The sequence below is a fragment of the Rhinolophus ferrumequinum genome, chromosome 4 (genome assembly GCF_004115265.2).
Source record: "Rhinolophus ferrumequinum isolate MPI-CBG mRhiFer1 chromosome 4, mRhiFer1_v1.p, whole genome shotgun sequence".
Taxonomy (NCBI): domain Eukaryota; kingdom Metazoa; phylum Chordata; class Mammalia; order Chiroptera; family Rhinolophidae; genus Rhinolophus; species Rhinolophus ferrumequinum.
The window spans coordinates 47,461,962-47,489,923 of NC_046287.1; the positions used below are offsets into that span (position 1 = coordinate 47,461,962).

The 27,962-nt window shown below is 37.5% G+C and overlaps 1 protein-coding gene across 1 annotated transcript; it reads right to left on the reverse strand.

Moving 5' to 3' along the window:
* CCDC168 (coiled-coil domain containing 168) lies at window positions 1-27,952 on the reverse strand. Its single transcript, XM_033104010.1, is given in 10 exon segments — window positions 1-2,394; window positions 2,488-10,169; window positions 10,299-11,373; window positions 11,464-12,018; window positions 12,133-13,673; window positions 14,469-17,006; window positions 17,598-21,097; window positions 27,450-27,483; window positions 27,579-27,612; window positions 27,722-27,952. Coding segments are annotated over 10 exon segments (19,584 nt in total).
* Window positions 27,953-27,962: the final 10 nt, after the last annotated feature.

A 27,962-nucleotide genomic window follows, 5' to 3' on the forward strand; every position in this document is an offset into this window, starting at 1 on the left:
TCAATTTTGATGAACTGGGTTGAAAGCCTCTAAGAGCGACCCCAACATCTTTCTGGATGAACTCCACATATTGCAAGAACTTGAAATTTTTGCCACTAGGGGAACTCTGAAGTTTCTCTTCTTTAAAGTTTTTTGGGGAATAGTCCAGCGAATGGTTTTGGGTATAATCTCCAGTGAGTCTGCTGGTATACAGACATAAAAAAATGGCTGGTTTTGTTTTCTTTCAGAATGGAAGTTGAGAGCGTCTCGATGAGGTTGTGATGCTGACTTACGTTTGCTTGGGAAATAATCTGCTCTTTCTGACTCATAACTACACATGTTCTTCTTTCTTGTGCATTTCTCTTTACTCGGTGTATAGCTATAATCACGGTCCCAATGAACGTTCTTTGTAAATAAATCAAATTTGGCCTTCTTTCTTTTTTTGCTGTCTGGGTGTCTGTGAGGTTTGTCTTGGCTTTTTCTAAGATGTAATTTAATATTTGATTCTGTTAAGGGAGCTGAAGAGTAATTTTTTCTGTTTCTTGTAATCCATGAAAGTTTCTCTTCACCGTTTGAAGATGATACAAATGGAGCTTCTATAGTATTTAGTGAACTGTGACACAGCCAGTTAGGAGATCGCATTTTGGAGGATGACCTATGTTTCCTGCTTCTGCTGGATTCATAGGAAGGTGGTGTCACAACTGAGGAATGTTTTCTACAGCTTCTACTATGATGGGAGCCCGAATCTTCACTGTAAAATGGTTTCAAATCAGTTTTGAGTTTTTTCATCTTGTAAATATTTTCCAAAGGAATGCCTTTCTGTAATTCAAATAGAACGTTTTGTGATTCCTGACTTAAATAAGGGGTGGCTTCTAAAAACATACATTCTTCACTCTCATGTACTTCAAGAGCTGAGCTTGCCTCTAAGTCGGCTGAACTCTCAATAAATGTCTGACTATCAGTAAAATCTTCAGAAATCTGAATTGAATGAGAATCAACTAAACTAGGAACATTTTCCCGAGTCTTTAAATCAAAAGATTCATGTGTATTTGTTTCTTGAAACCATATGTGACATTGTTTATCTTTTTCTGGAGTCACATGAGATTTTAACACTGAAAGGGCTGTAGTGTTTTTCTTCACTCTTCCATGTTGTCCAGTGTCAGAAGCACACACAAGGGTTGGTTCCAGGAATTTTCTGATCAATGATGAGTTTTCATGAGGACTTTGGTTTTTGAAAGAGGTATGTTTTTCTAACAGTTCTTTATCAATGGAAAGACTATCACTTTCTTCACTATTATCTACTTCTTTACATACTGCAACTGTGTTTAACTTAAGAATATGTTTGGGAAGTGTATTTGGCTTAGGGGACATACTTTCTACTGGAAGCCCCAGGCAAAAATGAATGTTTTTGTATGGTAAATCAAGGTCTATTTGATGAAGAGGTTTTTCCTCAAAAAATAGCAAAATTCTGTTTTTTTGTTTTGGTACTTTGACACCAAAATGAATACATTTAGATAAATATTTCCTTCTATCCTGAGCATTGGCCATTGCGTAAGATTCCATTACAATTCTGGGAAAGGCTTTCATTTGAATCTCCAATGTTTTCACAGAAAAGTGTATGAGAAGTTTGTCTTTTTCTTCTACTGGATATTTCTGTAGAATATGAGACAATGGCATCTCATTAGCAGAAATCATTGCAGATGTTCCACTTTCTAGCTTTTTAATACTCTTCAACTTTGTAGTATTCTCCTCTCTGCCACTTGAAACATTAACAATCAGTGTCTTCATACAGCTGATAGGAGGTGAATCTTTCTGGTATTTGTGTTTTAAGTTAAGATTGACAGTATCAATACCTTCTAGAGACAAAAAGTACATTTTTTTATGTCTTGGATAAAGCCTCCAACTCTTATCTTCTGAAACAGCCAGTTTGGGATACAAGTTGAACTTTTGGAAGGATTGTTTTGCCATATCTGGTATCAGATTCAGTTTTATTTCACGTGCTTTTAATTCTAAATGATTAGCGAGCTTATTTTTTAATTTGGGAGAAAAACATTTTAAAATGGGTTTTGGCTGCAATTTTTGATGTATTGTTGTATATGTTGTATCTGGACCCCAAGCAAAAGGTGGTGACTTCCAATCATCAGATTTATGGACTTTTACTTTTTCCAGTATATCAGCATAAACTTTGTTTTGGGTCATACTTTTTATCTGGGATTCAAAGACATTTTTAATTGCTTCATAAAGAAGAAGTAAACTTTCTGCATTTGTACTATCTGCCACTATTTTTATTTCATTATTTTTAACTTGGGGTGGTATGGGGACAGTTCCTGAAAAAGTTTTTTGTTGTTGGACGTTTTGTGTGGTTGTATTCTGCATGGGTTCACTCTGATCCCTATGCTTGGGTAGTGAGGCATACTCCATGGCATCGAATAGATGAATCTCAAGTTGTGTTTCTCCTCCTGGAGGGGAAATGCTCATACTTAGGGTACTTTTCCTGTGGGTGTCCACATTGCCCTTTGGATCTTCAGATATGCATGGACACTCTGTGGGTGTCAGAATGGGTTCTGGCTCCTTTTCTTCTTGCTCCATCATAAGCCAGTCAGGTTCTTTTATGATCCTTGAGATATCATGCCCTGGAACAACCCTTTCTTCTGTTTCTGGAGTTAAACTTTTCTCAGTTATTTCACTACTGGGATTTGCTTCTGATTTGACCCTAGGAAGTTTTTGCTTTTGCTGTTGGTCCACCACGAAAGGGTAGGGATCTTCTGGAACTCTGTTTGTAAAATTCTGGTCCCCTTTTTTAACAGTGCTTGAGTTGTTTCTCTTAGTACTTTTATTAGCATTTGGTGATTTCTCCTGGAATTTAGAAACACAGATTCTCTTTTCTCTTTTTAGGTTCATCTCAGATTCTATTGTTTCTTCAGTCTGAGATGGACTCATCATGGAAATAGAAAGACTTCTGATAAATGTTCCAGAGGCACCTTCACTCCACAAAGATATTTTTTTTGGTTTGTTGTAGTCATACTCTAATTTCTTTCTATTGCTTGGAGTCCCATGTCCTGTGTCGCCAAGAATCTGTAAAATTGGATGCTTTGGGCTTTTCATAGTTAAAAATGTGGGGCACAATTCTCTTTTCAAATCTGCTATTGTTAATCTGCCTTTCCGTCCTTCAAATTTGTGAGAAAGAGGAATATAGGCATACAATGAATCCAGAATATGTCTCTGAAATAATTTTTGTGGCTGAATATTTTGCTTTGCATTAGATACTTCTAGTTCCTTTTTATGTTTTTGCTTGATTGGGCAGCTGTTTGCCATCTCAGTGATTACCCGAGTCTTAACTTGAGATTTCTTTGCTTTTAGAGAGAGAACATTCAGGTTTACAGTATTGCTTGTATCCATTTTTATTTTTTCCTTCTCCAAATTGACAGTGGTGTGTTTGTGCATTTCTATTTTGTCCTCTTTCAGATGGACAGCTATGTTTGTGTCTATTTTTAATTTCCCATCTTCCATTTCTAATTTTTTTTGCTTTGCATTTACAGTTGTGCTTGTGTGAGTTTTATTTTTTTCTTTAAGTTCTCCAGATTGAGGTGGAAAAGGCCAACGGAGGAAAGGAGACTTTTGAAGTGATTCTAGAATGCATTCCTCTTGTTCTGGAATAAACACTGCCTGTTCTTTCTTCCCTTGTATGGTATCAAACTCTGTGAGACTCGTATGTATTCCTGGTAGTATTTGTATTCCAGGGTACACTGTAGTTTGTTCGTGTACACCTATTTCTGAGGGTGTCTTCTGCTTTCCATTTTGAAGTGGAAACTTAAGAGAAAGGCTAGAGTTCAGTCTGGTGATGTGCCCACTCTCAGCCCGCTGTACTGCTTGCTTTTTCATGGCAATTTCTTGTTCTTCTATATTTTGGCAAGTATTTGACTTTCTGATATTTATTTTCTTAAGTGATCCCTTTATCTGTGGTGCTAATGCTTTGGAAGAGAACATTTTGCTCATTTTATCATTACATTGTACATCTTTCTCTGGCTTATCAAATTTACATGAATCTGCAGATCCTGGTGATGCTTTTGATAATGTTTGGTGGTCATCTTCCTCAGAAACAGAAAATCCTTTTGAATTTACAGGGGTGCCCAATGTGACATATATTTCCTTGGATATTTCCTTTGGCAGTGAACCTAAAGTCGGAGGACACATTTTATGGTTTAAGTTATCCATTATTTCAGTTTCTATCTTCAGATTTTCAATTTTAGTTGGATCCATTGTGGGGCAGGAAAGAAATGTAGTAAAAGTTTCTGTTTTGTACTTTTCTGGCTGAGCTTCTAGCCCTGTAAAGAAACACTCCGGCTTTTTTCCACTTCCTAGGGTATCAAATCCTGTAAAATAAATGTCTTCATGCTGTGAATTTACAATTAACTGACTCAGATCTCCTTCGGATTTGACTTGTGGAGTTTCATTCCTTCGCTGTACACTGATCATAAAGTTTGAGGTCCATTGTCCTTCCTTTTCTCGTGGAACAGTGTGTCCTGCCGTTTCAACAATGATTTTACTACCAGAAACTGATTCTCTAATAGCTATTTTCTGGGTATCTAATGATTCCTGGAGATTTTTTTGCGGACAAGCGGATCCTGTAACTCTTGGTGCATCTTTGTCTGTTTTGCTCCCTGAATCTAGATAAAGGGGAAGTGCTGATGGGATGGAAAGAAAAGTTCTTGTCAGAACCATACATGGTTCATCATTACCTTTGTGCACTTTTTCCTTCAGCTTTTTAATATTCAACATAAATTCCTTTGTATTAAATATATGTGAAATTGGTGAAATCCTTGCCTCTTTGTGTTGCATCCTGATCCTCATATCTACTTCATACATTTTTTCTTTCTGTGATATATATTGCTTTCTTTTTCTTACATCACCACCAATTGCCTCTGTATTTTCTATCTTCTCTGCATCTGATAATGCTGAAAGCCTTAGTGGAAACAGACAGGGTCTTTTCATTCCAAGCCCTTCTTCGTCTACTTGTGTACCTTTATCCAATTTTATGTTAGTTGGAGGAGGTTTGGAAACATACACTTTTCTTAGCATCGTACTGGGTGGTTTACCTTGACCTTCATGTTTCTCCTGTTCTTGCCTTCCAATGTTCAAATGCAATTCTGTTCTATGGAGGGTATATGAAGGAGATGATTTCTTTGACTTCAAAGTTCTAGCTGTGGTATGTGTCAAACCTCTCACAACTACTGGTTCTTCTCTGTCCCTCTCTTCTTTCTGAGGCATGTATTGTTTCTTGTTTTGAACATCTTTCATGGTATCACCACTAATTGGCTCAGTATGTACACTTTCCCCTGCATTTGATATTCTCTGCAAAACAGACCTTTTAAGTACTAGCATTTCGCCATCTACTAGTATTTCTTTATCCGATTTGATGTGAGAGAGAGATGGTAATGAAGTGGAAGATTGGGTCAGGAGCACACCTGGGTCATCTTTACTTTCCTGTATCTTTTCTTGATGTTTGGGGAACATGAGGTTTATTGTCTCCACTCCATCTTCTTCCTTGCTCTGTGGCATACACTGTTTTTCTTCTTGTGGATTGATCAAAATATCCCTCATACTTGGCCCTACATATACCACTTCCTCGGAATCTGCTAATCCCTGGACGTGTATTGGGGAAACAGAGGAGCTGGTTAATGTCGCCATGCTCTTCTCCTTGATTCTGGTATTCACGTTAAGGTGAAGTGGCGAAGATGTATAAGTACAAGTCTTAGTCATCACTACACCCGCTGGCTCACAGGGAACTTCCCGAACCTTTCCCTCTTGCCCTTTAGTTTTCCACTGCAGGTCACCTAGATTGTATGTAAGTAAAATAGATGATTTTTTTACATTTGAATGCATGTCACTGGGATCCACTATACCATTCACATCCACTTTTTTCTCTCTATCCTTCTCTTCTCCCTGTAGCACGCATTCTTTTAATTCTTTTATATTATTGGAAATTTCTCCATCAGTTGTTTCTGCATATGCTGTTTTCGCTGCATCTGATAATTCCTTGGACTGTAGTTGTGGGAGAGTCAATTTAGGAATTCTTATCATGTACCCCTCTTCTTCTGTTGCATCAAATTTAAGATATGGTAGGGTAAGTGAAGTACAAATGCTTTTCACATTTGTAACTAGTTTATTTTTATCTTCCTGTACTTTTCTCTTTTGCTCTTTAATTTTCCACTGCAATTCTGTGTTATTGAGTATATGTGGAAGTGGTAATGTCTTTGCCTTCAGATCCATATGTATTGGGTGTATGTTGTCTTCAATATCTATTTTGAGTCTATCTTCCTCTTTTAACATATGACCATCAAATGACTTAGTATATGTTGTTTTGCCTGAATTGGATGGATCCCGACTCTTCAGTGCTAGAAAATAGGATTGTGTTACTCCTACTGTGTCTTCCTTTCCATTCATTCTAGTGTCCTGTTTCAGGTGAGATGGAAAAGGTAAGGAAGCAGAAGTTTTCCTCAGAACCACTTCTGGCTTACCTTGGCCTTTGGGCACATCTTTCCCTTGCTCTTTAAGATTCAAATGTAGTCTCTTTCTACCGAGCAGATGTGTAAGTGGTGATATCTCTGCTCTTGAAGTTATTTGGGGGAATATCCTACCTTTCCCATCTTCTACTTGTACTCTGTCCTTTGCCTCTTTACACGGCATATGTTGATTAACTTTTATTATTACACGACATGAGCTAATACCTTCATTGGAATCTGCATATTTGATTTTCCCAGCACCTGATGACACAGGGAGCTGTAATTGTAAAGGAGACAATCCTGTAATTTCAAGTAAGTCTTTGTCTACTTTGGTTCTGTTTTGTACTCTGTCCTTTTCTTCCTGTGGTAGCTGTTGTTTTCCTTTCTCTACATAGCTATCAACGCACTTTGTAGAGGCTATTTGCCCTGAAGACAATGACTGCTGGAGCTCAAGACATGGCACATCATTCCTTATTATTACTGGTTCACCTTCCTCTTCTTTTATTGCATCCAATTTAAGCTGAGTTAAGGAAGTAACAGGACAAATTTCACTCAGAAGCACAATTGTTTCCTTGTTACTTTCCTGCCCCCCTTTCACTTGCCCTTCGATTTTCACTTGCAATTCTTCTGTTTTGAGTATATGGAAAAGGGGTGATTTCTTTGAGTTCAAAGCTATACACATGGGATGCATGATGTCTTTCTCAAAAGCATATGCTTTATCCTCTTCTTTCTGCATCATGTATTGTGTTCTTTTTGAATCACTTGAGACATCATTCAAAGGTGACACTGTATATTTTAATTTGTCTGCATCTGATGATTCCCTCTGCCTTGAGCATGAAAGAACAGGTTTTGTTATTTCTCGTTTCTCTTCCTTGCCTTCTCTACCTTTGTTTAATTTAAATTGAGGTAGAGAAAGTCTTGTCAGAACTTCATCTAGTTCACTTTTCCTTTCCTGTATGTGTCCCAATTTTTCTTTTACGTTTGTCTCTACTTCTCTAATTTGGGGGCCACAGCCTTTAGGGGTACTAAGTACATGTGGAAGTGGTAATGTCTTTGCCTTAGAAGTCGTGCCTTTGCAGTACAGTCTATTTTTCATATTTACTGTTTTTCCTCCATTCTCTCCTTTCTGTGGCTCATAGTCCGGTCCTATTTTTACATCAGTTGAGATGATACCGAGTGACTTTGTATGTTCTCTTTTCCCTGCATCTGATGATTTCTGGTGTGATAGTTCTGGAAGAGAGTATCTTGTTACTTCAGTGAAATAGTCTGCTTTTTTAATTTTCGTATCCAATTTTAAATGAGAAGCATCAGGCATGGAAATGCTGGTATTGGTCAGCACCACACTTGATTTACATTGAAATTTTTGTATCTTTTTCTCTTGCTCTTTGATGTCCCATTGGATTTCCTGTGAAATTGGTGATTTCCTTTTCTTCAAAGGTATGATTTTTGCCAGTTTTATTCTCTCATCTTTTTCCTGCATTATATGTTCTTTGGCTTTTTTCACACTGTTTGAGATATCACCATAAATAGACTTTTTATATGCTATTTTTCCTATATCCCATGACCCCTGAAATTTTGGTTGTAGAAAAGAGGATCTTGTCTTTATTAGCATAGCTGCTTCTCCTTTTATTCTTGTATCCACTGCAGAGTAAGGTGGAAAAGAGACGGAAGCACAAAATTTGCTCTGAATCCCAACTTGTTTATCTTTATCTTCCTGCATCTTTTTCTCTTTTTCTTTGATGTTCAACTGTAATTCCTGTGCAATTGGAGACTGCTTCACCTTCAAAGCTATTCTTTGGGGATGCCTTATTTCTTCCAAAGCCATTTCAACTCTATCTTCCTCTTTCTGTGGCATATACTTTGCTTTTTTAATACTGCTTAAAGTTTCATCAGTTGGCTCCTCACATGTTCCCACTGCATCTGTTAATTCTTGGAGTGTTGATGGAAAACAGAATCTTGTTATTCTTCGCATGTATATTTCTTTTATTCCAGGACTCCATTCCAGGTAAGGTGAAGAAGGAATGGAAGCATAGGGTTTATTCTGAACTACATCCAGATCACTTTTATCTTCCTGCATCATTTTTTCTTGTTCTTTATTGTTCCACTGTGGTTCTTTTCCATGCAGCATGTGTTTAAACGTTGTCTTCTTTCCTTTAAAAGTGATACATTTGACACCCATTATGTCTTTCACACATGCAATATTTTCTCTGTCTTCCCTCTTTTTCTGTGGCAAATATTGTTTTGGTTCTATTACATTGCTTAAACTATCTCTATTAATTGACTCTGCAAATGACATTTTCCTAACATTTGATGATGCCTGGAGCTCTAGTTGTGGAAGACAGCTCCTTGGTATTCCTGATTTATCTTTTCCTACTTTTATTCTTGAATTCAAATTAGGATATGATAAAGATGGTAAGGAAGTACACAAGGTTGTCAGTTTCACATCTGATTTACCTTTACCTATCTGCACCTTGCTCTCTTGCTTTATTTGCACAGGCAGCTCCTTTCTATTAAGTATATGTGACAGTGATGATTTCTTTCCCTTCAAAATCACGTTGAGATCCATTATTCCTTTCATATTGACTCCTTTTGTTCTGTCCTTCTCCTTTTTCTGTGACATATGTTGTTTTGTTCTTTTTAAATTATTTGCAATAATCCCATCAACTGTCAGTTTATTCAATTTGAGGTGGGGTAAAGAAGGGATAAACTCATATATATTTGTGACAACCAAATCAGGTTTACCCTTTCTTTGTGTCTTATTTACCATTTTCTCTTTTATGTTGCACTGCAGTTCTGGTCTGTTGCCTGGGGTATCACAGTCAGTGATATCGAGTATATTTGGAAATACCGATTTCTTCAACTTCAAGGTTCTTCTTTTGGAGCATATTATGTCTTTCTTAACTCTTTGTTTTATGCTATTCTTCTGTATTTTACTATCAGGCAAAAGAGGCATAAAGATAGAAGGAGAATGTAAAAACCTTCCAGGTAAACATACTTCTTTTTGCACCTTTTTATGATATGCCTTACATGATTGCTCCATCTTTCTAATTCTTAGCTTGGAGGAGCTACAATTAGATATTAAATCAACTACCTGTGCCCTATCTGATGATTTCTTCCCTTTTGGAAATGAAACATTCAGATACTTTATAGTTTTACTGCATGATTCTAAAGGCAGTGTTGTATTTTGTTTTTTCATTTGCTTTGGAAGAATCGAGGGTACAATACATTCCAGTCCATACGCACATACAGTATTTGGCTGATCTTTAGAAAACAAATCTAATCCTTTTGTCCTGCTTGACACATTACCTACTTCTGCTAATGCTTCCTTTGTCTGAGGCATTAAATGTTGCAGGAGCCAGGGATCATTTTGAGGGTAAGACATATGTCCCAGAAAATTCTCACAGGGGATCAACAGATGCTGCTGTTTTTGTTCTATACTAAGTAAGTTTTGTCTTTTTTCACTTTTTTGAGTATATCCAACTATGTCATCCATTCCTTTTAATGCTTCTTTAGCTTGTGAAGTTAAATATTCACAATGCATCATGTTTGTGTCATCTAATTTTACTTGTTGCACTGGGGTACTAATTTGAAGTAAACTTGATTTGGAGTGGGATGCAGGCTTTGGAAGAGCCTCACATGTACATATTTCTTGCTGTTCTCCTTTTCTTGTAATAAGTGAGCCAGTTCCTTCTGCACTTGGAGTGTAATCCACAGTGCTAACCACTTCATCCAGTGTCTTCTTTTTACATGGCACCTTACTTTGAAATATTTCCTTCAAAGAGTGAAAAGCAAGCTTTGTAAAAGTCTGGTGCATACATTCTGGTTGCTCTTTCTTTCCTTCTGTATTTGAAGTGTGGTATGTTGGACTATCTATGACTTTTAATGCTTTCTTTACCCGTGGAGACTTAATCTGAAGTATATCCAACGAAGAATGAGAAATAGATGTTGGAAGAACCTTGCATATACTCTCTTGTTCCTGTTCTTTTCTTCCTCTAATATGCAAATTAATTCCTTCTGAGCACGGAGGTTGGTCCACTGGAATACCTGCTTCCTTTGATGACTTCTCTACCATTGGACTTAAAACTGTTGAACTTATTCCTTCTGCTGAGACTTCCTTCTTTAGCTGTTTAATATGGAGGTGATGCAATATGCGAGAGGAAATGGATACCAGAATATTTTCTTTATTCTGGTTAGAACTATTGAGTTCCTTTGCCCTTGTTTTTTTTGAAAAGTTCATTTTCTGTCTACTTGATTTTAATGGAATATCAGTTAACTTTAATTGCTCTTTTTTCCATGGATTTACATCTAAGCTTATAGGTATGCTAACATTTTCTTTCCTTGTTGCATTTACTGCCTGCTTTACATGAAGAGGTTCCCTATTGGGGCCAGATACAGAATCCAAAATACTTTCAGGGCCGTGATCTGGTTTCACTGTAGACATATTTTGATATACTTCTAGATTTATACAGAGAAATTTCTGTCCTTGTAAGACATCAGTTTCTTTTAATCCTTCTCTTCCCAATAGATGTGAAATATTTTTTCTGTTAATGTCTTTCTCAGTTACCTTTCCTGTGTTTTCCAAATGAGGAGATTCCATAATGGAGCAGGCAGTAGACTGCAGATTTCTCATTGAAGTACTTCCTTGTTTCAGCGGTTCTTGCTCTTTGCGTATCTTCTGTTGAGAAGCATCCAACTCTGTAAGGAACATATTCTGTCCTTTTGAACTTAATGAATTATCAGTTTTCTCTGATGCTTGTCTCCCCCATGGAAATGAAACTGAACATTCAACAATGTCTTCATCTCTATCCTTTACTCTTGGTGCAGTAAGGAATTCCATTTCTGTATGTGTTCTAATTTTGGGGATGTCAAACCTAGTGTAATTGATTTCCCTCTTCTGTGAAGATGGATCAAGGCATACTTCTCTTTCTAAATCTGCTAATTTTACACGGTCGGCCTCCTTCTCCACTTGTTGGCTAATCACTGACTGATCTCTACATTGTGAGAGAAGGTCTAGTAAAACAGTTTGGTGTTTTTCCTTTTGCTCTCTAATACATTGTTTCAGTGTTTTAATATTTCTTGATATAACACTCTTATCAGTGGACTGTGAAGATGACATTTTTCTTCTTAGTGATTTGTTCAACTTTAGCGGTGGAGGAATGCGTATCAGCTTTCTCGGCTTGCTTGTCTCTCCTTTTACTACCACAAAACCTTTAATTTGAGATGGAATAGATCCAGAGTCACAAATAGTGCTCAGAACTAAATCTGCTACAGTTTTACCTTGCTGGAATGCCTTCTTCTGTGTATTAATGTCACATCTCATTTCCTTTTTGTTGCTTTGGGTTCCATATCCTGTAGTATTAGGCAACTGGGAATCAAGTGGTTTCTTTGCCTTTAATTTTGCCTGTTTAGTATGTACACTGTTTTTCACATCTGCTGCTTTTGCCCTGGCTTTCAGTTTTCTGATTTTAGGATACATAAGTGTGTCAGCAGAGGCAGGACTCCAGATAGTTCCTGAGGCACGTGGTTCTTGCTGTTTGTTGTACAGGACAGGCTGCCCTCGCCCTCCTACCTCCATTCCTTCACTTTGCTGTAATGAAGCATCACACTCTATTGTATTAACAGAATGCACATCAGCTAATGATTTTTCTGCCTTTGGAATCAGAATCTTGGGATTTGCCATTGTTTGCCAGTTGGCAGTTTTACATTTTGTCTTCTGCGTTTTGATTTGAAGTAGATGTATCTTAGAGAAAGAAACAGACTCTGGACTAAACTCTTCCACAGCTTTTATCTTTGCCTTTTGATCTATTAAATCAATGTCTGTTTTCTGAGAAGTGATGTCCTTGGGGCATACTGTATTAATTAAGGGTGCTTCTGATTTCAAAGGACCTGGCTCTCTCATTTGATCTGCTCCAAATTCAAATGGCTGGATATACTGTGGAATTGTTCTAAATAAAACCTGCTTTTCATACTCTTGTTTCTCCCTAACTGTTGCTTTGTTTAGGGCATTTCTCTTTTCAGAACATTCTTCATAGATATCACACGTATTAGGTGAATGCTCCATTTTTATGTGCAGTTGAATAGGCATAGAAGCATGTCTAAATTTTAGGTCTGCATTTAATTCATTTTTATCTTTCTCTATATCTATCTTCTGTTCTTGTTCCTTATTAATGCTTAAAGCAGAATGACCTGCGGCATTAAGTGATGGTGAAATCTCCGGCCCTTTAATTGATAAATCCATTTGTATTGGTTGTATAGGACTAAACTTTGATACTCTGTCTATCTCTGTTTCCAATCTGCTTTGCCTTTTAATGTCAGAGATATTGAATGTGAAGTAAATGGCATTTGGAAATGTATCAGCCACATTTTTACCTTGCGGCATCTCTTTCATTTTGATTTGTAAATTGGATCTAAGTTTTTCCCTGTGTTTTGTGGTAAACTGCCTATTAATTTTAAGTATTTGTGAAATTGGTCTCTCCTTTTTCTTCAGAGTTAAACATTTAGGATTCGGTGTGATTTTCTTTTTTGATAATTGTACTGTGTTTATCTGGCTTTCGGAGTCAGATAAAACAGGAAAGGTAAAATCTAAAGGCCCCCAGAAAGTTGTGGCTAAGTTTTCCCCTAATCCTGCCATTTCTTCGGTAATATGACGATCCAGATTGTTGTGAAGTGTTCTGTTATACAGAGCACCCCTCACTGTTGTATCCAATGAGGATTTATCACTCACGAGTTTGGGTGGTGGAATCTTAGCTCCCTCAGTGGCATGGAATAACGGCTCTCCCACACTTTCATTCAATTGCCTCTCTTTCATCTTGTACTTAAATTTGTCCTGCTTTTTCTTTTTATGGCTTTCTGTAAGATACCCTGTGATATTAAGCAAATGTAAATTTGGTGGTTTCCTTACCTTCAAAGTTACATGCTTGGGACTCATTATATGTTTCTTGGCTACAAACTCTGATGTGTAGCTCTGGCTTTCAGGTTCAGAGGAATCAAGGCTGGAAAAATCTAAAGGTTTTAAGAATGTTATTGCTAAGTCATTTTTATTCCATGCCTTTCTCTCAGAAACAGGACTATCCCATTTCTTCCTAGGATTTCCATCCCAGAGAGTGTCACATTGTATTAAGTCAGTCTCTGATTTCCCTGCTTTTGGAAATGGAGTCTTTAGACTCCAAAAATATGTAAGATTTTTCCTTTCTGGAAATTTTAATACCTTTTTCTGTCTCTTAGACTCAGACAAAACAGACTTTGTAGACATCGTTAGTAAATCTCTTTGCAAGGCTTCGTGTTTCTTGGCAATATGACCACCCATTTTCCTTCTCCAGCTTTTATTACATGGATCTCCAAGCACTGAGTTCCCTGACTTGGTAGGTGGGATATTTTGATCAACTGTGTATTTTATTGTCTTTATGTATTCCTTTTCTTCTTCAGGTTGTCGGGAAACTGCACTGTTAACATCCAACTTTCTTGTAGGGCTCTCATCAAATGTAGTTTCATTGATTAAAAGATCATCAAACGTTGCTTTCCTTGATTTTGGACATGGAATCTTTTCACCAATTCTATGTAATATGTCTTTTTGTGGTGAGATAGTCTTCTTCACATTTTTAGTTTGAAATGGAATCAGTGGAGAACAAATCAACTCCAATATATTTTTTGAAACCAGTGTCTTTTGCTGTACTTCTTGCTCTGCAATAAGCATCTTTTGATCTTTTCTGCTTCCTATACTATTCAGGAATTGTAGACGTGCTTTGAAAAGCATTTCATTGCACTCTTCTTCTTTTTCATTTTGCCATCTTGATTCTGATGTGTTGTTTGAGGTACTCCATTTATTAGAGGAATATGTATTCAGTCTTTTCCCTTCATCTTGTTTTAGCTGTGTGATATTGTTTTTTCTTAATGGACCTTTCTTTGCTTTTAATTTTTTATGTGTTTTGATGGCTGTTGAAACAGATGTAGATGAGAGAAAGGTATTTATAAATATATTTGACATACCTAGAGGTATTTCTTCGGTCGTGTTTTCCAAGATGCGGTCCTGTTCCTTTCCACAGCTAAGGGCACTAGACCTAGTGATGTTAACTGTCCTTAAAACTGATGCCATCTTTGCTTGCCCAGGTCTAGGCTCATGGATTTGTGCTGCACTTCCCTGCCCTTTAAACTCAGATGAAACTGGCATGGAGAAATCAAAAGACTCTAGGGTTCTAGCTTGGAAATCCTTTTGTAACCTTATCTCTCCCTCTGGAATAGAACTGCCAACTTCCTTCCTAGGGCTTTTTTCAAATGGGATGCCTCTCTTTGCTGTAACAATGAAAGATTCACTAATTGACTTCCTGGGCATTAGAGATAAAATCTTTGGACTCCCCGTCGCGTTTAATCCTTTTTGTGGGTTTGTTCTTTTTGGTAGCTTCTCAAGTGGAAGTAAATTCAAAATAGAACAAGAAATCGAATGTAATACACTTTGTGTGAAAAGTGTTTGTTGCTGCAGCTCCTGCGCTGTGGTATGTGATTCTCGGATTTTATTCCTTGCTGAACTCTTCAGTTCTAGATCTGATTTCACAAAGTGAGGCTCCTTCATCTTATGAGCACTGAACGTAAAGTGTTGAGAATTCCAAAGAGCTTCTCTACCTCGGACTTCGACTTCCTTTGTGCTATTTGAGATGCTGTCCCTCTTATCACTGGAATCGGTACACCAGGCTCTCTCTCCATATGGTGATTGCTGTCTTGCCTTCAGTTCATGACTGAATCTCATTTTCCGTGGCATGTCTGTTTCTCCTTTTACTATACTATGCACTTTCCTGTCAAGTGAAACAGGCATGGCAGAGGAAATTGCATTTAGAATGATATGTGCCACAGGTTGATCTTGCTTCATCATGGTTTTGAAGTTGCATTCAAATTGACTTCCATGGATTGGTGTAGCACGTTTTGTGATATTAAAAGTCTGGGAAATTGGTGCCTTCTTTGCCTTCAACGTCACATGTTTGAGATTCATTTTATTTTTCTTGTGTATAAGTTTTAAATTGTTTCTCTTTGATGCAGGTAAAGCAATTGTTGATAAATCCAAAGACTCGAGAAGCATTGCTGGTAATTCTTGTGCTAATCCTGCCTTTCTCTCAACTGTAAGATCTTCCAGTACCACAGAATATATTATATGAATTAAAAAGTCAATAATCTGTGATTTCAGGGTCTTTGAAGGTAGACTTTTTAGACACGCATTCCCTGGGATATTAAATATCTTTGAAATTGGTGTCTTCCTTGCCTTCACAATTATACATTTGGGACTCATTTTGCTTTTTAAGGCTGTACATGTAAATGTCTTTCTCTGCCTTTTAGATTCAGATGGATCAGGTGTGGTGACATCCAAAGATTCCAGGATAGTTGCTTGTTGATCTTTTTTAAACTCTGCCTTTTCCTCTTTACCACGACTATATAATTCCTCCATATGGCTCCCATCACTTGGGTGACTACATTTCATTGTATCTATTAAAACTTCACCAATTAGTGATTCCTTTGACTTTATTATAGGAAGCTTTGAACTTGCTGTATATATTGTACCATTTTGTGTCTGGTGGCTTCTCGTTGGTTCCTCTACCTGCACTGGATCTGTAGGCTGCATTTGTTGTGGGATGTCTTGTTCCGTAACAAACAGAATTTTCCTACTTCTTTCGTTTTCTGATTTGTGAAGATCAAGCTCCTTCCTCTGGTCTGAATAGAATATGAAATGTTGGCTCTGTGGTAGAACTACTTTTAATAATGTCTCCTGTTCATTTTCTTCTTCCTCTTCACCGTGATGATTCGTTTCTTTGATGTTATCTGAAGTAATACTCCCTTCATGTGATATCGCTTGCCTTACTTGTTTAGAACTCAGTCTTTTTTCTCCTACCATGTCTTTTTCCCTTCTTATATCGTTATACATATTACTGTCATGTATAATACTCATGAAGGAGCACATTTTATCTGCCACTTTTTTATCTTGATGCACCTCTTTCATTTTGGTTTTCAAGTTAAATCCCAATTCTTTTCTATGGCTTGGACTAGTACCACCCTTGATATTGAGTATGTATGAAATTGATGGTTTCTTTGCTTTTAAAATTTTACATTTGGGATTCACGAAAGTTTTCATGCCTAAATATTGTTTGAAGTTTCTCTTCCTTTTGGATGTAGCACAAGCAGGCATGCAGCAGTCAAAAGTTACTGTCTCTTTCTTTTCAATATCACCAGCCTGTTCCTTTGGATGGTTTGCTTCAGATGGAACACCACACTCTGTTGCAGAACATATGATTTCATCAGTCTTTGCTTTCCTTGACTTTGGACGTGAAAAGCTAGCACAGTTTCCTACATTTCCAAATTGAAAATGATCCAATATGGGGCATGGAGCAGAATCCAAAATAGTTTGTATAAGACGTATTTGTGGTTGTACTTGAATATATATACTTTCTGGTTGTTTCATTTCCTCATCTGATTTAACAAGGTCACAGTTCTCCTGATATGCATGGAACATGAAGTCTCGGCTATTCTCTGGAGCTGGTAGAGCTTCACGTTCCCTTTCCTCCTCCTTCCCGTTTTTCACACTGTTAGATAAACTACTCACATCGATAGGATCTGGGCAACGTACTTTTCTTGCATTTGGCAGTTTCTCTTGCATTAGCTGCATACGACCAAGTCTTGTTATCTTCTGCATGTCTGTCTCTATGCTTAGTCTGTTACTCATTTTGATGTAGGGAAAAATAGGCACTTTGGAGTGAAAGATATCCAAAAATGCATCTGCTACATTTTTATTTTGCTGTGGATTTTTCATCTTTTTCAAATTGCATTGTAATCCCTTGCTTTGACTATCATTAAGCATGTGTGAAGTTGATGGCTTTTCCCCCCTAGAACAGTGAGTTCTACGACTCACTCTTATTTGCTTCCGTGATGTTCTTGATGTGTTTTTCTTTCTTTTAGATTTAGAAACAAAGGACTCGACAGAATCAGAAGACATCAGGAATGTCACTTGCAAATCTTTTGGTAACTCTGAATTTTTCCCCACAAAATAAGAATCTAGTTGCTCTTTAGGGTTTCCACCGGATGGTAAGCCGCACTCTGTCGTCATGTTCAGATGTTTATCAAATGATGAGTTCTCTGCTTTGGGAGGTGGAATTTTCAGACCCCTAGGAGCTGTTATGGCATTTTCTGTTTTGTTGGTTTTCTGGAGTTCCTCAGCTTCTCTAGGACCCATCTGGAGGTCAGTCTGCAAAGCAGTTTTTGTAAAGCATGTTTGGTCCTGTAGCTCCTGTGTTAAACAGTTCAGTGCTGGGTCTGGTTTGTCAAGATGGGTCTCCTTCCCTTGACATCCATCCCCTGAGAGGTATCGGGTACGCTGTGGAGCTGCTTCTAGCAAAGGTTTTTGCTCCACTTCCTCTCCATCTTGCACTTTTGCTTCTCTGTTGTTGAATGCACTACTCTTATCAACATACCGTGGTCTCCCTTCATCTGTTAGTTCTCCTTGCTTTAAGTGCGCATGACATAGGCCGTTTGTCTCTACTTGTAATCTGCTATGCATGGGAGAATAAAGGGCATTTAGAAATTCATATACCAATCCATTAGCTTGGTTGATCTTTTCAAACTTGGTCTTAAAGTTGGATTCCAGTTTCTCTCTGTGACCTGTGACATTAAATAATTGTGAAACTGAAGGTTTAATTGTCTTGATATGTAGAGACTTGGGTCTCTCTATACAATCTATGTGTGTGAATCTTACCCTCTTTTCCTTCACTTTAGAATGAGTTAAACCAGGCATGTGACAATTAAAAGTCTGTGGAAAAGTTGCGGGTAAATCTTTTGATAATTCTGCCCTTGTTTCTGCAAAACAGTAACCCATTTCCCTTGTATCTGAAACATCACTTTCTCTTGTTTGGTTTAAAGGGTCTCCAATGAGTGATTTTTCTGACGTTGGAGGAGGTATCTCAGAATCTTCAGTGCATTTTAAGTCTGTTTGGGTGGTTAGGCTTTTCTTCATATTCTCAACATGAGATGGATCCATTATGGAGGAGGAAAGAGACTCCATAATGGTTTCTGCAGATGTAATTGGTTGATGCATTTCTTCCTCTGTGTTAAGCTCCATCTCTGGATGTGCATCCAATCTGAGATTCCAACTATCATGAAGGACTGCTTCTGGTGGAGTTTCTTTGTCCCCTCTCAATTCCTCTTGCAATTTAGCTTCTTCTACTGTGTTTCCAGAGTCTTCTATTAATTCTTTATTAATGGAATCTGAACATTTTTCTTCCCACTCAATTTGTGATTTCTCTTGTTTTAGCTTAGTATGATTGTGATTCTCTGCATTTAATCTGCTGTGTGTTCTAATATGAGGCAAACTAGACATGTGAGGGCAAGTAACATTCAGAAGCACATCTGCCATAATTTTATCTGGCAACATCTGTTTAATTAGGATCTTTAAATTGCCTCTCAATCTTTTTCTATGACTTGGAGTCCCACGTCTGTTGATATAAGGCATCAGTAAAATTGCTGGCTTCTTTACTTTCATATTTACACATTTGGGATTGAGTACACTTTTTGTTCCTGATATTTTTTTTCTGATTTTCTGCCTTTTAAAATATGATAAAGGAAGTATGTGGATAATGAAAGACCTCAGGGCAACTGCCGGTGAAAGTCTTTTTAAGTCTTCCTTTTCTTCTGCGATATGATCATGCAGTGTCTTTCTGGGGCTTTCACCAAGTGAGGTACCATGTTCTGGTGTTTCAGTGAAAACTTCACTAGCTGGTAAGTTCTCTGGCACTGTAAGAGGATTCTTCAGATCTTCAGTTTCTCTGACTGTCAGTCTGCCTCTGCTTTGCTTCGCCTTCTCAACTTGAAATGGATTCATGGTGGGGCATGGACTAGTCCCCAAAATCGTTTGTGTAGAAAGAGTTTGTGGTTGTAGCTCTTGCTCTTTATTTTGAGTTTTTCTACTTCCTGAACTGCTCTGTCCTATTTGAAATTTGATATATTTGGGCTTCTGCTTTAGTTGTAGGCTGAACCTGAAATCTTCTGAAAGCTGTGAAACTGCTTCTTGCAGAGTTTGTTCCTCTTCCTCTCTGTTATGTTCTTGTGGCTTTTTAAATATACATTTCTTCTCAATGTATTTTGCATTCCATATTTTCTTTTCATCTGGTAATTTTTTTTGCTTTACCACTGAATGACTAAGCCCTATTATTCTTGGTGTATCTGTTTTGGCTTTTAATTCGCCATGCATTTCTGTATCAGATGGTTCAGAAATTGTAGTGTTGGTGGCATTGTGAAATGCATCAGATATTCTTTTATCTTCCATATTTTTAATGTTGCTTCTAGTATTGCATTCCAGTTCCTCAATTGGATGTAATTCTTTCTTCTTACTGTTATACTTGCATCCTAACTTGCGACGTTTTGAATTGTGACATACTGTGATTTGAAATACCCATGAAGTTGGTGTTTTCTTTGACTTTGGAGATGGACCTTTGAGACTAAATTTACTTTTATTGTGTAATGCTTTTCTTTTGTTTTTCTGCCTTTTAATGGCAGGTGAAAGAGATACTGAGCCATATACAGAATACTGGTTTAATTTTGATGTAGCAATTTGTTTCTGGCCCTCTGGCTTTGTACTCTTTAGTTGTGGCATCCCTTCAGCAACTGAATTTGGACTCAGAGTTAAAACTAGAAATCTGGCATTCTTAAAAATAGTATTTTTCCCCTGGAGTGAATAGTTGATCTTATTTGAATCTTCAGACCAAACAGAATATTGGATCTCATCTCTGGGATTTTTATCACACTTGAGGCCTTTGACTGAACCTCGAGTCTCAACAGAACATGGGACTTTGACCAAATGTTGGCTTCTGTCCATATCTTGGGTCTGGAAGGGGTCTTGTGTGCTGCTGGAAAATGGTTTTCTCCTTAAATCTTGAAGTGGAGCGAAGTGTCTGGCCTCAATATTAGTCTGGCTGTTGATTAAGTCTTGGTGATTAACAAATTGTTGAGCTTGACTAGTAAATTGGGTTTCATAAAAACCCTGATTCTGAAGAGCACTTTGTCCTGGAAAAGAATCTTGTATTTGTGCAGAAATATCCATTCTAACAGAATGTTGATTCTGAATCAAGGACCCTTGAGATCTTGAGCACAGAATTTTACTCTGTAATGTAGCATTGGGTTTTAAAGGAATTTGATTTTTCACATTTTCTTCCAGAAGTTTGACTTGGTCTCCAGAAAGAAACAAATGGGCAGGAGGGCATGGTGCCACATCTAGATCTTCACTTTCCATAGTGATTCCAGAAGTTCTTGGAAAGTTAAAGTCAGAGGAAAACATTAAGCTTTTATTTTTGTTGGTTTTCATTATTGAAAATAAGTTCTTTGATGAAAATTGTATTTTATTTTCATTTTCTGGATATCCTCTATGGCTTAGAATAATTTTCTTTATTTCTGAATGAAACAGTGACAAAGATGAGCTAGTCCCATTTGAAGATGCCGTACGACTTTCACTAAAGTAACATACTTGATGTTTACTTTCACTGCTACCTGCACAAATTATTTCATCTGCTGGTAAGGCTCTTTTTTCAACGTTACCTTCACTTTCTTCAGATGTAAGTGATGAAGCAATGGTTCTTTCTGAAAAGTCATCAACTCTGAAATACAAGAAAACAATGTGTAAATGAATTGTCACTTTTATCACTTAGAACATATTTCATACAAGAATACTCTTCTAGATTTAAGGAAACCCAATATGGCATCTGAAAACATAACTCAATATAAATTGGAAAGCCACATCCATAGTATAAAACAATTCATTACCTGGTTCCATGCATTTAATAAATTAATCCCCTGACAAAGTGAAATAAGTCATTTTCATATCTCAGAGAATGAGGGATTTTCACCCCAAAAACCTGTCCAAAAATCAGTTTTAAAACAATGAATCAAAGTTGCAGGTTAAGATTATACCCTTTTCCAAGAAATATCAGTTTGTTTCTGTTTTCTCTATGAAAGTTTTGACAAGAATAAAAATAGTCTTATGGAAAGTTGGTAGGTACAACAGAAGAATGTCCAATACCATTAAGTACAGCTTTCTATAAGTCAGTTCAGATTATTTTAACAGCTGTTTATTTTTGATCAAGAAAAAGCCTCTGTTTTAGGGCAGTGCTTCTAGAGTAATGATCTTGAAAATGGACTCTCCAGTATCTTGTCTACCTCAAATGAATGGTGTGGTCTGAAAATACTCAGACCAAATACATTAGCATCACCTGGAAAATTATTAGAACTGCAAAATCTCATTAATTTGGAATCTGCTAATTAGAATTTGGAATATTTTATTATTTGCTACCTTTTTTTCATAGATAACACAAAAATGTTGGGTGAATATTGAAAATATGTTAAATAGTTTTCAAGTTCTCAAAAATGTTATTTATTAGCATTTAATATATAGGCTATATACACATTTTTGTTACCTACTGGGGTAAATGTGTGTGTCTCCTGGACTGAGCTGAGGGATACCCAGAGAGCTGGTAAAACATTATTTCTGGGTGTGTCTGTGAGGGTGTTTGAGGAAGCGATTAGCATTTCAATCAGTAGATTTAGTAAAGAAGATCACACTCATCAATATGGGCAAGCATCATCCAACCCATTGAGGGCCCAAGCAGAACAAAAGGTAGAACAGCAAATTCTTCCTCTCTCTTCTTGATCTGGAATGTACATCTTCTCCTGCCCTCAGACATCACAGCTCCTGGTTCTGAGGCTTTTAGACTCTGAAACTCACACCCGTGTTGCATCCCCCACTCCCACCCCAGATCTTCTGCCTTAGACTGAATTATAGCACCAGCTTTCTTGGTTCTCCGGCTTGCAGAGGGCAGATCGTGGGACTTCTCAGCCTCCATAACCATGTGAGCCAATTCCTATATAAATCTCCATATCTATATCTATTATATAACTATCTATATCTATATCATCTATGTCTACATCTATGAGGTCTGACAATTAATTTCTCAAACTTGCCACCATGCACTTGGCATGCATTGGCAGCACTGTACAAACATCTCAGTAAGGTTTCACAAAAAAACCTTGTTATATCAGTGTCTCACAGCTGTGTTTGTGTGGACATGTGGTGGTGTCTTCCTGCATAGCTTTCATTATTGTCGCGTGTTTTTGTTTGCCATCGTGAGAATGTCTGAGCTTGAATTAGAGCAACGAACAAACGTTAAATTTCTTGTTAAACTTGGCAAGAGTGGAAGTGAAATCAGGGACATGTTAGTCCAGGTTTATCGGGATAATGCCATGAAGAAAACGGCAGTGTACAAATGGGTTATAACATTTTTCTGAAGGAAGAGAACATGTCAATGATGAAGAGAGGTCAGCATGGCCAGTAATGAGTGGAATTGATGAAAACATTGCAAAAATTCATCGAATTGTACGTCAAAATCATCAGCTGACTGTGAGAAGCACAGTAGACCAAGTAAACATTGATAGAGAAACAGTTAGGAAAATCTTAACTGAAAGTCTTAGCATGAGAAAGGTATGTGCAAAAATGGTCCCGAAGGACCTCACCGATGAACAAAAGCAAAGGAGAGTCGAAGTTTGCCAAGACCTTTTGGAGAAGCAAGACGATGTTTTGGGCCATGTTATCACTAGTGATGAAACATGGGTGTACCAATACGGCCCTGAAACTAAGCGTCAAAATGCACAATGGAAGTCAGCCAATTCTCCATGACCAAAAATGTTCTGACGATCCAAATCAAGAGTCAAAATTATGTTGCTAAGCTTTTTTGATATCAGAGGAATTATTCATTATGAATTTGTACCAACTAGACAAAGAGTTAACCAAGTTTACTATTTGGAAGTGTTGAAAAGGCTGTGTGAAAAAGTTGAAACGACCTGAACTTTTTGTGAATAATTCCAGACTCTTGCATCATGACAATGCATCAGCTCTCATGGCACTGTCTGTGAGGAAGTTTTTAGCCAGGAAACAAATAACTGTATTGGAATACCCTCCCTACTCACCTGATCTGACCCCCAGTGACTTCTTTCTTTACCCGAAGATAAAGGAAATATTGAAAGGAAGACATTCTGACGACATTCAGGACATCAAGGGTAATAAAGACAATAGCTATGATGGCCATTCCAGAAAAAGAGTTCCAAAATTGCTTTGAAGGTGGACTAGGTGCTGGTGTCAGTGCATAGCTTCCCATGGGTAGTACTTTCATGGTGACCATAGTGATATTCAGCAATAAGGTATGTAATCCTTTTTCTAGGATGAGTTCGTGAATCTAATTGTCGGACTTTGTAAGACAGAATATATTCTCCTCCACAAAACTCTGCAGTGATTCCTCATTGCTACTCAGAGTAAAAGCCACTGCCTTTAACATGGCTGATAAAGCCCAATCATGACCTGGTCACCTATTACTTCTCTGACCTTCTATATGTCACTCCCTTTCCCTCTCTGCTTCAGACACACTGGCCTTTTTACTATTCCTCAGACATTAGGCACACTCCCCACTCCTCCATAGGGCCTTTGCTCTAGTTATTCCCCCTATCTGGGATACTCTTCGATCATATGTTTGGTTATCTCCCTTATCACTTCAAGGCTTTAGTTAAATCCCATATTGCAACCTACCTCTCCTCCCCTATTTCTGGTACCCTGATTCCTCTCACTCAATTCTATCTTTATTTTACCCGAAAACTTATCACCTTCTGACATATTATATAATTTACTTATTTATCATGTTATTGTCTATTATCAGACTCTCCTCTAACTAAAAAGTAAGGCAGTGATCATTGTCCGTTTTGTTCACTGATGTATCTCAAAGGCCTACAAAAATGCCTGGCACATAGTGGGTTCTCAGTAAATAGTTGCTGAATGGCCATCTTTGCCTCTAGGTTGGTGATTGCTAAAACTTGTGCACAACAAGCTGACCCAGACGTACAACCCAACCCTTTCTTCAAGTTCAATGGTGGGTGGGGGGAGTCCACATACACAAACCACTCATAAACATAACTGACTTTAATGAAAAGTTGGAGGTAGAAATTGAAGGGAGTTGACTACAGCAATACAAAGAACTCCCACTTAAATACTATGCATGTTGCTCCATTTCTGTAATGTTCTCTGGCCTCTCCCCCCTAGGAAATCTCAACTGGCTTTTGAAAATTTAAAAAGAACTCCCCACACTATTAGGAAATGACTGATAGTTCTACAGCCATGGTAACAAGTAAATACCAGAAGTGGTTATAAATCAATTAAATCAATCAATGCCTATAGCATAGCCCTATAGTCATAGTAACAAATGAACACCAAATCTGCTTTTAAACAATTTTATCTATCCATGATAACTCGCTTCAGGAACTATGCTTCTGAATCCAACCATCCAGCTTCAGCCTTTGAAAGTCATGTATGTAATTGGTGGCACTTTCTCCCACATTGCTAAGGGTGAGGTCAACCCTGAGAGAAATCTTTCCCCAAAACCTGAGCAGCAGTTTGCTTTGGTCCCTGAGACTATGGCCGGCCAGCATGGCTCTCCCTGATTTCAGATACTGAGTGTCTCGCCTTTGATGTCCTTTAGGCCATTCAGTCCTTCTCCTCCCTCCTCTCTGTCCATCCTCCCACCTCTCTCTTCTCTCCCACTTCATAAGCAAGACAAAATCTACTCTGTCTCTGAAATGATACACTTTAAACAATATTCAAGCCCTTTTTATTTCAAGATAATTTAAGATGCTCTCCCAAATATAGTTCTGTCCCAAAAAGAAATTCTGGTGTCAGGGTAAAATATTTTTGCCTTATTTCACATATAATTTTAACTAATCTTCATGATATTCCTCAGAAGTAAATTTAACTGCTATTTTGAAAGTAAGGAAATGTAGGTCTATTGAGTTTAAGTCATTTGTCCAAGGCATTAAGAGGCAGAACTATGATATAAACCTAGACTTTTTAAAATTCAAACTTTGTGCTTTTTTCGCTAGAATATGCTGCATGATAGTAGCCATATTTCTCTTCCCTATCCTTTTCCCTCAACAACCCTCTGCCCCATCTCTTCGTCTCGATTACTTTCCCCGAATGCCACCTAGAAAGATGCCACATAAGGATTAAATTCCCCCTAGGCAGGAATGAAATAATGGCACACAGGGATGGGGAAACTCGGAGGTCACCTTGATTCTGAAGTTGAAAATCCTTTTCTCCCCATTTCTTCTTGTGGCTTCCTCTCTTGTCTATCAATCTTCTGGTTTTTAAATGTTACCAAATTTCAACCATAAAAAAAAAATCTGGTTTTTAATTACAGACAGTCCCTGACTTATGAGAGTTCGATTTATGATTTTTAGACTTTGCAATGGTGGGAAAGGGATATGCATAATTACAGGTATTCAACACTTCATTCTAAAATAGGCTTTGTATTAGATGATTTTGCTCAGCTATAGACTAATATAAGTGCTCTGAGCACGTTTAAGGTAGGCAAGGCTAAGCTATGATGTTCTGCAGATGAGGTGTATTAAATGCTTTTTCAACTTACAATATTTTCAGTTTACAATGGGTTTATTGTGACATAACCCCATCATAAGTAGAGGAGCATCTATACATATGTGAACCTTCAATACAATGCACACACCTAACCCCTGTGTACCTGAAACACTGACTCTGGGCCTGTCCAATTGACTTCTGGGTAATGACTTATTCTGATTGCACTACTGAGGTGCTTTGGTGTTCTCTGCCATTCCTGTTCCCAACCAGCTCTGACCAGCATTCTACCTACCCGTACCTCCAGATATTGTTATTGCTTCCCAGGGCACCCACCTTACAAACTGGAGTTGTTAGTATCCAGTGTGAAAATTGAGCAACCACATTAAATGAATAAAGCCCCTTTATACCTGACAAATGAAAGAAATTATAGTCAAGTAATTGCCAGATTCATTTCCCACACAGCTAACAGTTATCCAGCAGAAATACAAAACTGTGTCACTCCTACACTTAACCACCTTCAGCAGTTACAAACTATCTACAGAGTCAAATCCAAGCTTATCAACAGGGTACAGAAGTCCCCCATGATCTGACTCCCACCTGTATCTTCACATTCATCTCCCACTACTCTCTAACTCAACCTTAGCATTCCAGCCACTTTGAAACAATCATAATTTATTGCACATACTTTGCTGTTTTTGTTTCCTTGCCTCGACTCATGTTCTAAAATGCCTTACTTATTCTCCTAACCTGCTGTCTTTTTCTGACCAATTTTCATATATCATTTAAAATTCAGTTCCAGCATAACCCTCCTTGTGAAGCCATCCCAGTACCCCTGTGCTGGCTTAAGTATTTACTAAATATTCTTATAATATTTCTATCACTGTGTTACCATACTGTGAGGCAAGCATCCTTTAAGTATTATGTCTCCTCCACAGGAATATAAGCTTCTTGAGAACAGACTCTCTTATTGTGTTTGATATCCCAGTACCAAACACAATTTCCGTTGTGTATCTAATGATGGATGGATTTTGATGAAAACAACTAAAATATTGGTAGCAACGAGTAGCGATGTCAGTATTTAATCCCTTGTACTGATATATCATTATAATGCTGATGAATTCTGATCTTACAAACTCCTTTTGTGTCACTCCTGCAGTACCAAGCTCAGGGTTTGCTTGGTTCACAGTAGTGTTGAATATTTTTCCAACTGAATTATCAGAACTGGAGATTACTACTACTTTGTGGGTACTGCAGAGAGAGATTGAGGCAGGGAAGCAAACCACTTTAACCTAAGCATTCCTCATTTGTAAAAACAACAATACTACTACTTATTTGGAAGGATAATTTCAATAATGTATGAAAAGCCATTAACACACCTTGGAACAAAGCAACCATTTAAAATCAATGTTAGATTGAATTATGATGTTGAAAAGCTGTGGTCCTCTATACATATGAAAACACCTTCTTCTAGTACTCAGATACAAATTAAGTTTTGAATAGAACAAAACAACCCATTTCATTTAATTTCAAAATATAACACTTACCTTTCTTCTGAAGATGAGTGAATTGACCAATTATCTAGAGATAAATGTGAATAAAACAAAGTCAGAGCACCAATGGGAGAAGCCCAGGCTGAACAAGTTTTATGTTAAAATATGATATTGTATATTTACCAAATGTCAGGCTTTTCAGGGAACTGTCGTCATTCTATTTCAAGGGAGACAATAAAAGTTAGAGGAGTAATCCAAATATCAAATTTATTCTTGTGGGTGATTTTGAAAAACTGTAGAGAAGGAAATCAACCATTGTTTCTTACCTCCTGGGAATCTGAACTACCCTTTTCAGGAAGTGCAGGCTTTTTCTGAAAGGATGTACAAATCTTTATGAGTATGATCTCAAAAATAATTCCTAGGAAAATTATAAAGAAGATTGCCATCCAATCATTTTGAGAAGTCCAGGACTCTAGAAAGTCCCATAAGGTAAAAAATATATTCTCTTCTACTTCACCTCTCACAGCTTTTTTAAATAAATGAAATTGCTTTGACATTTTTATATAA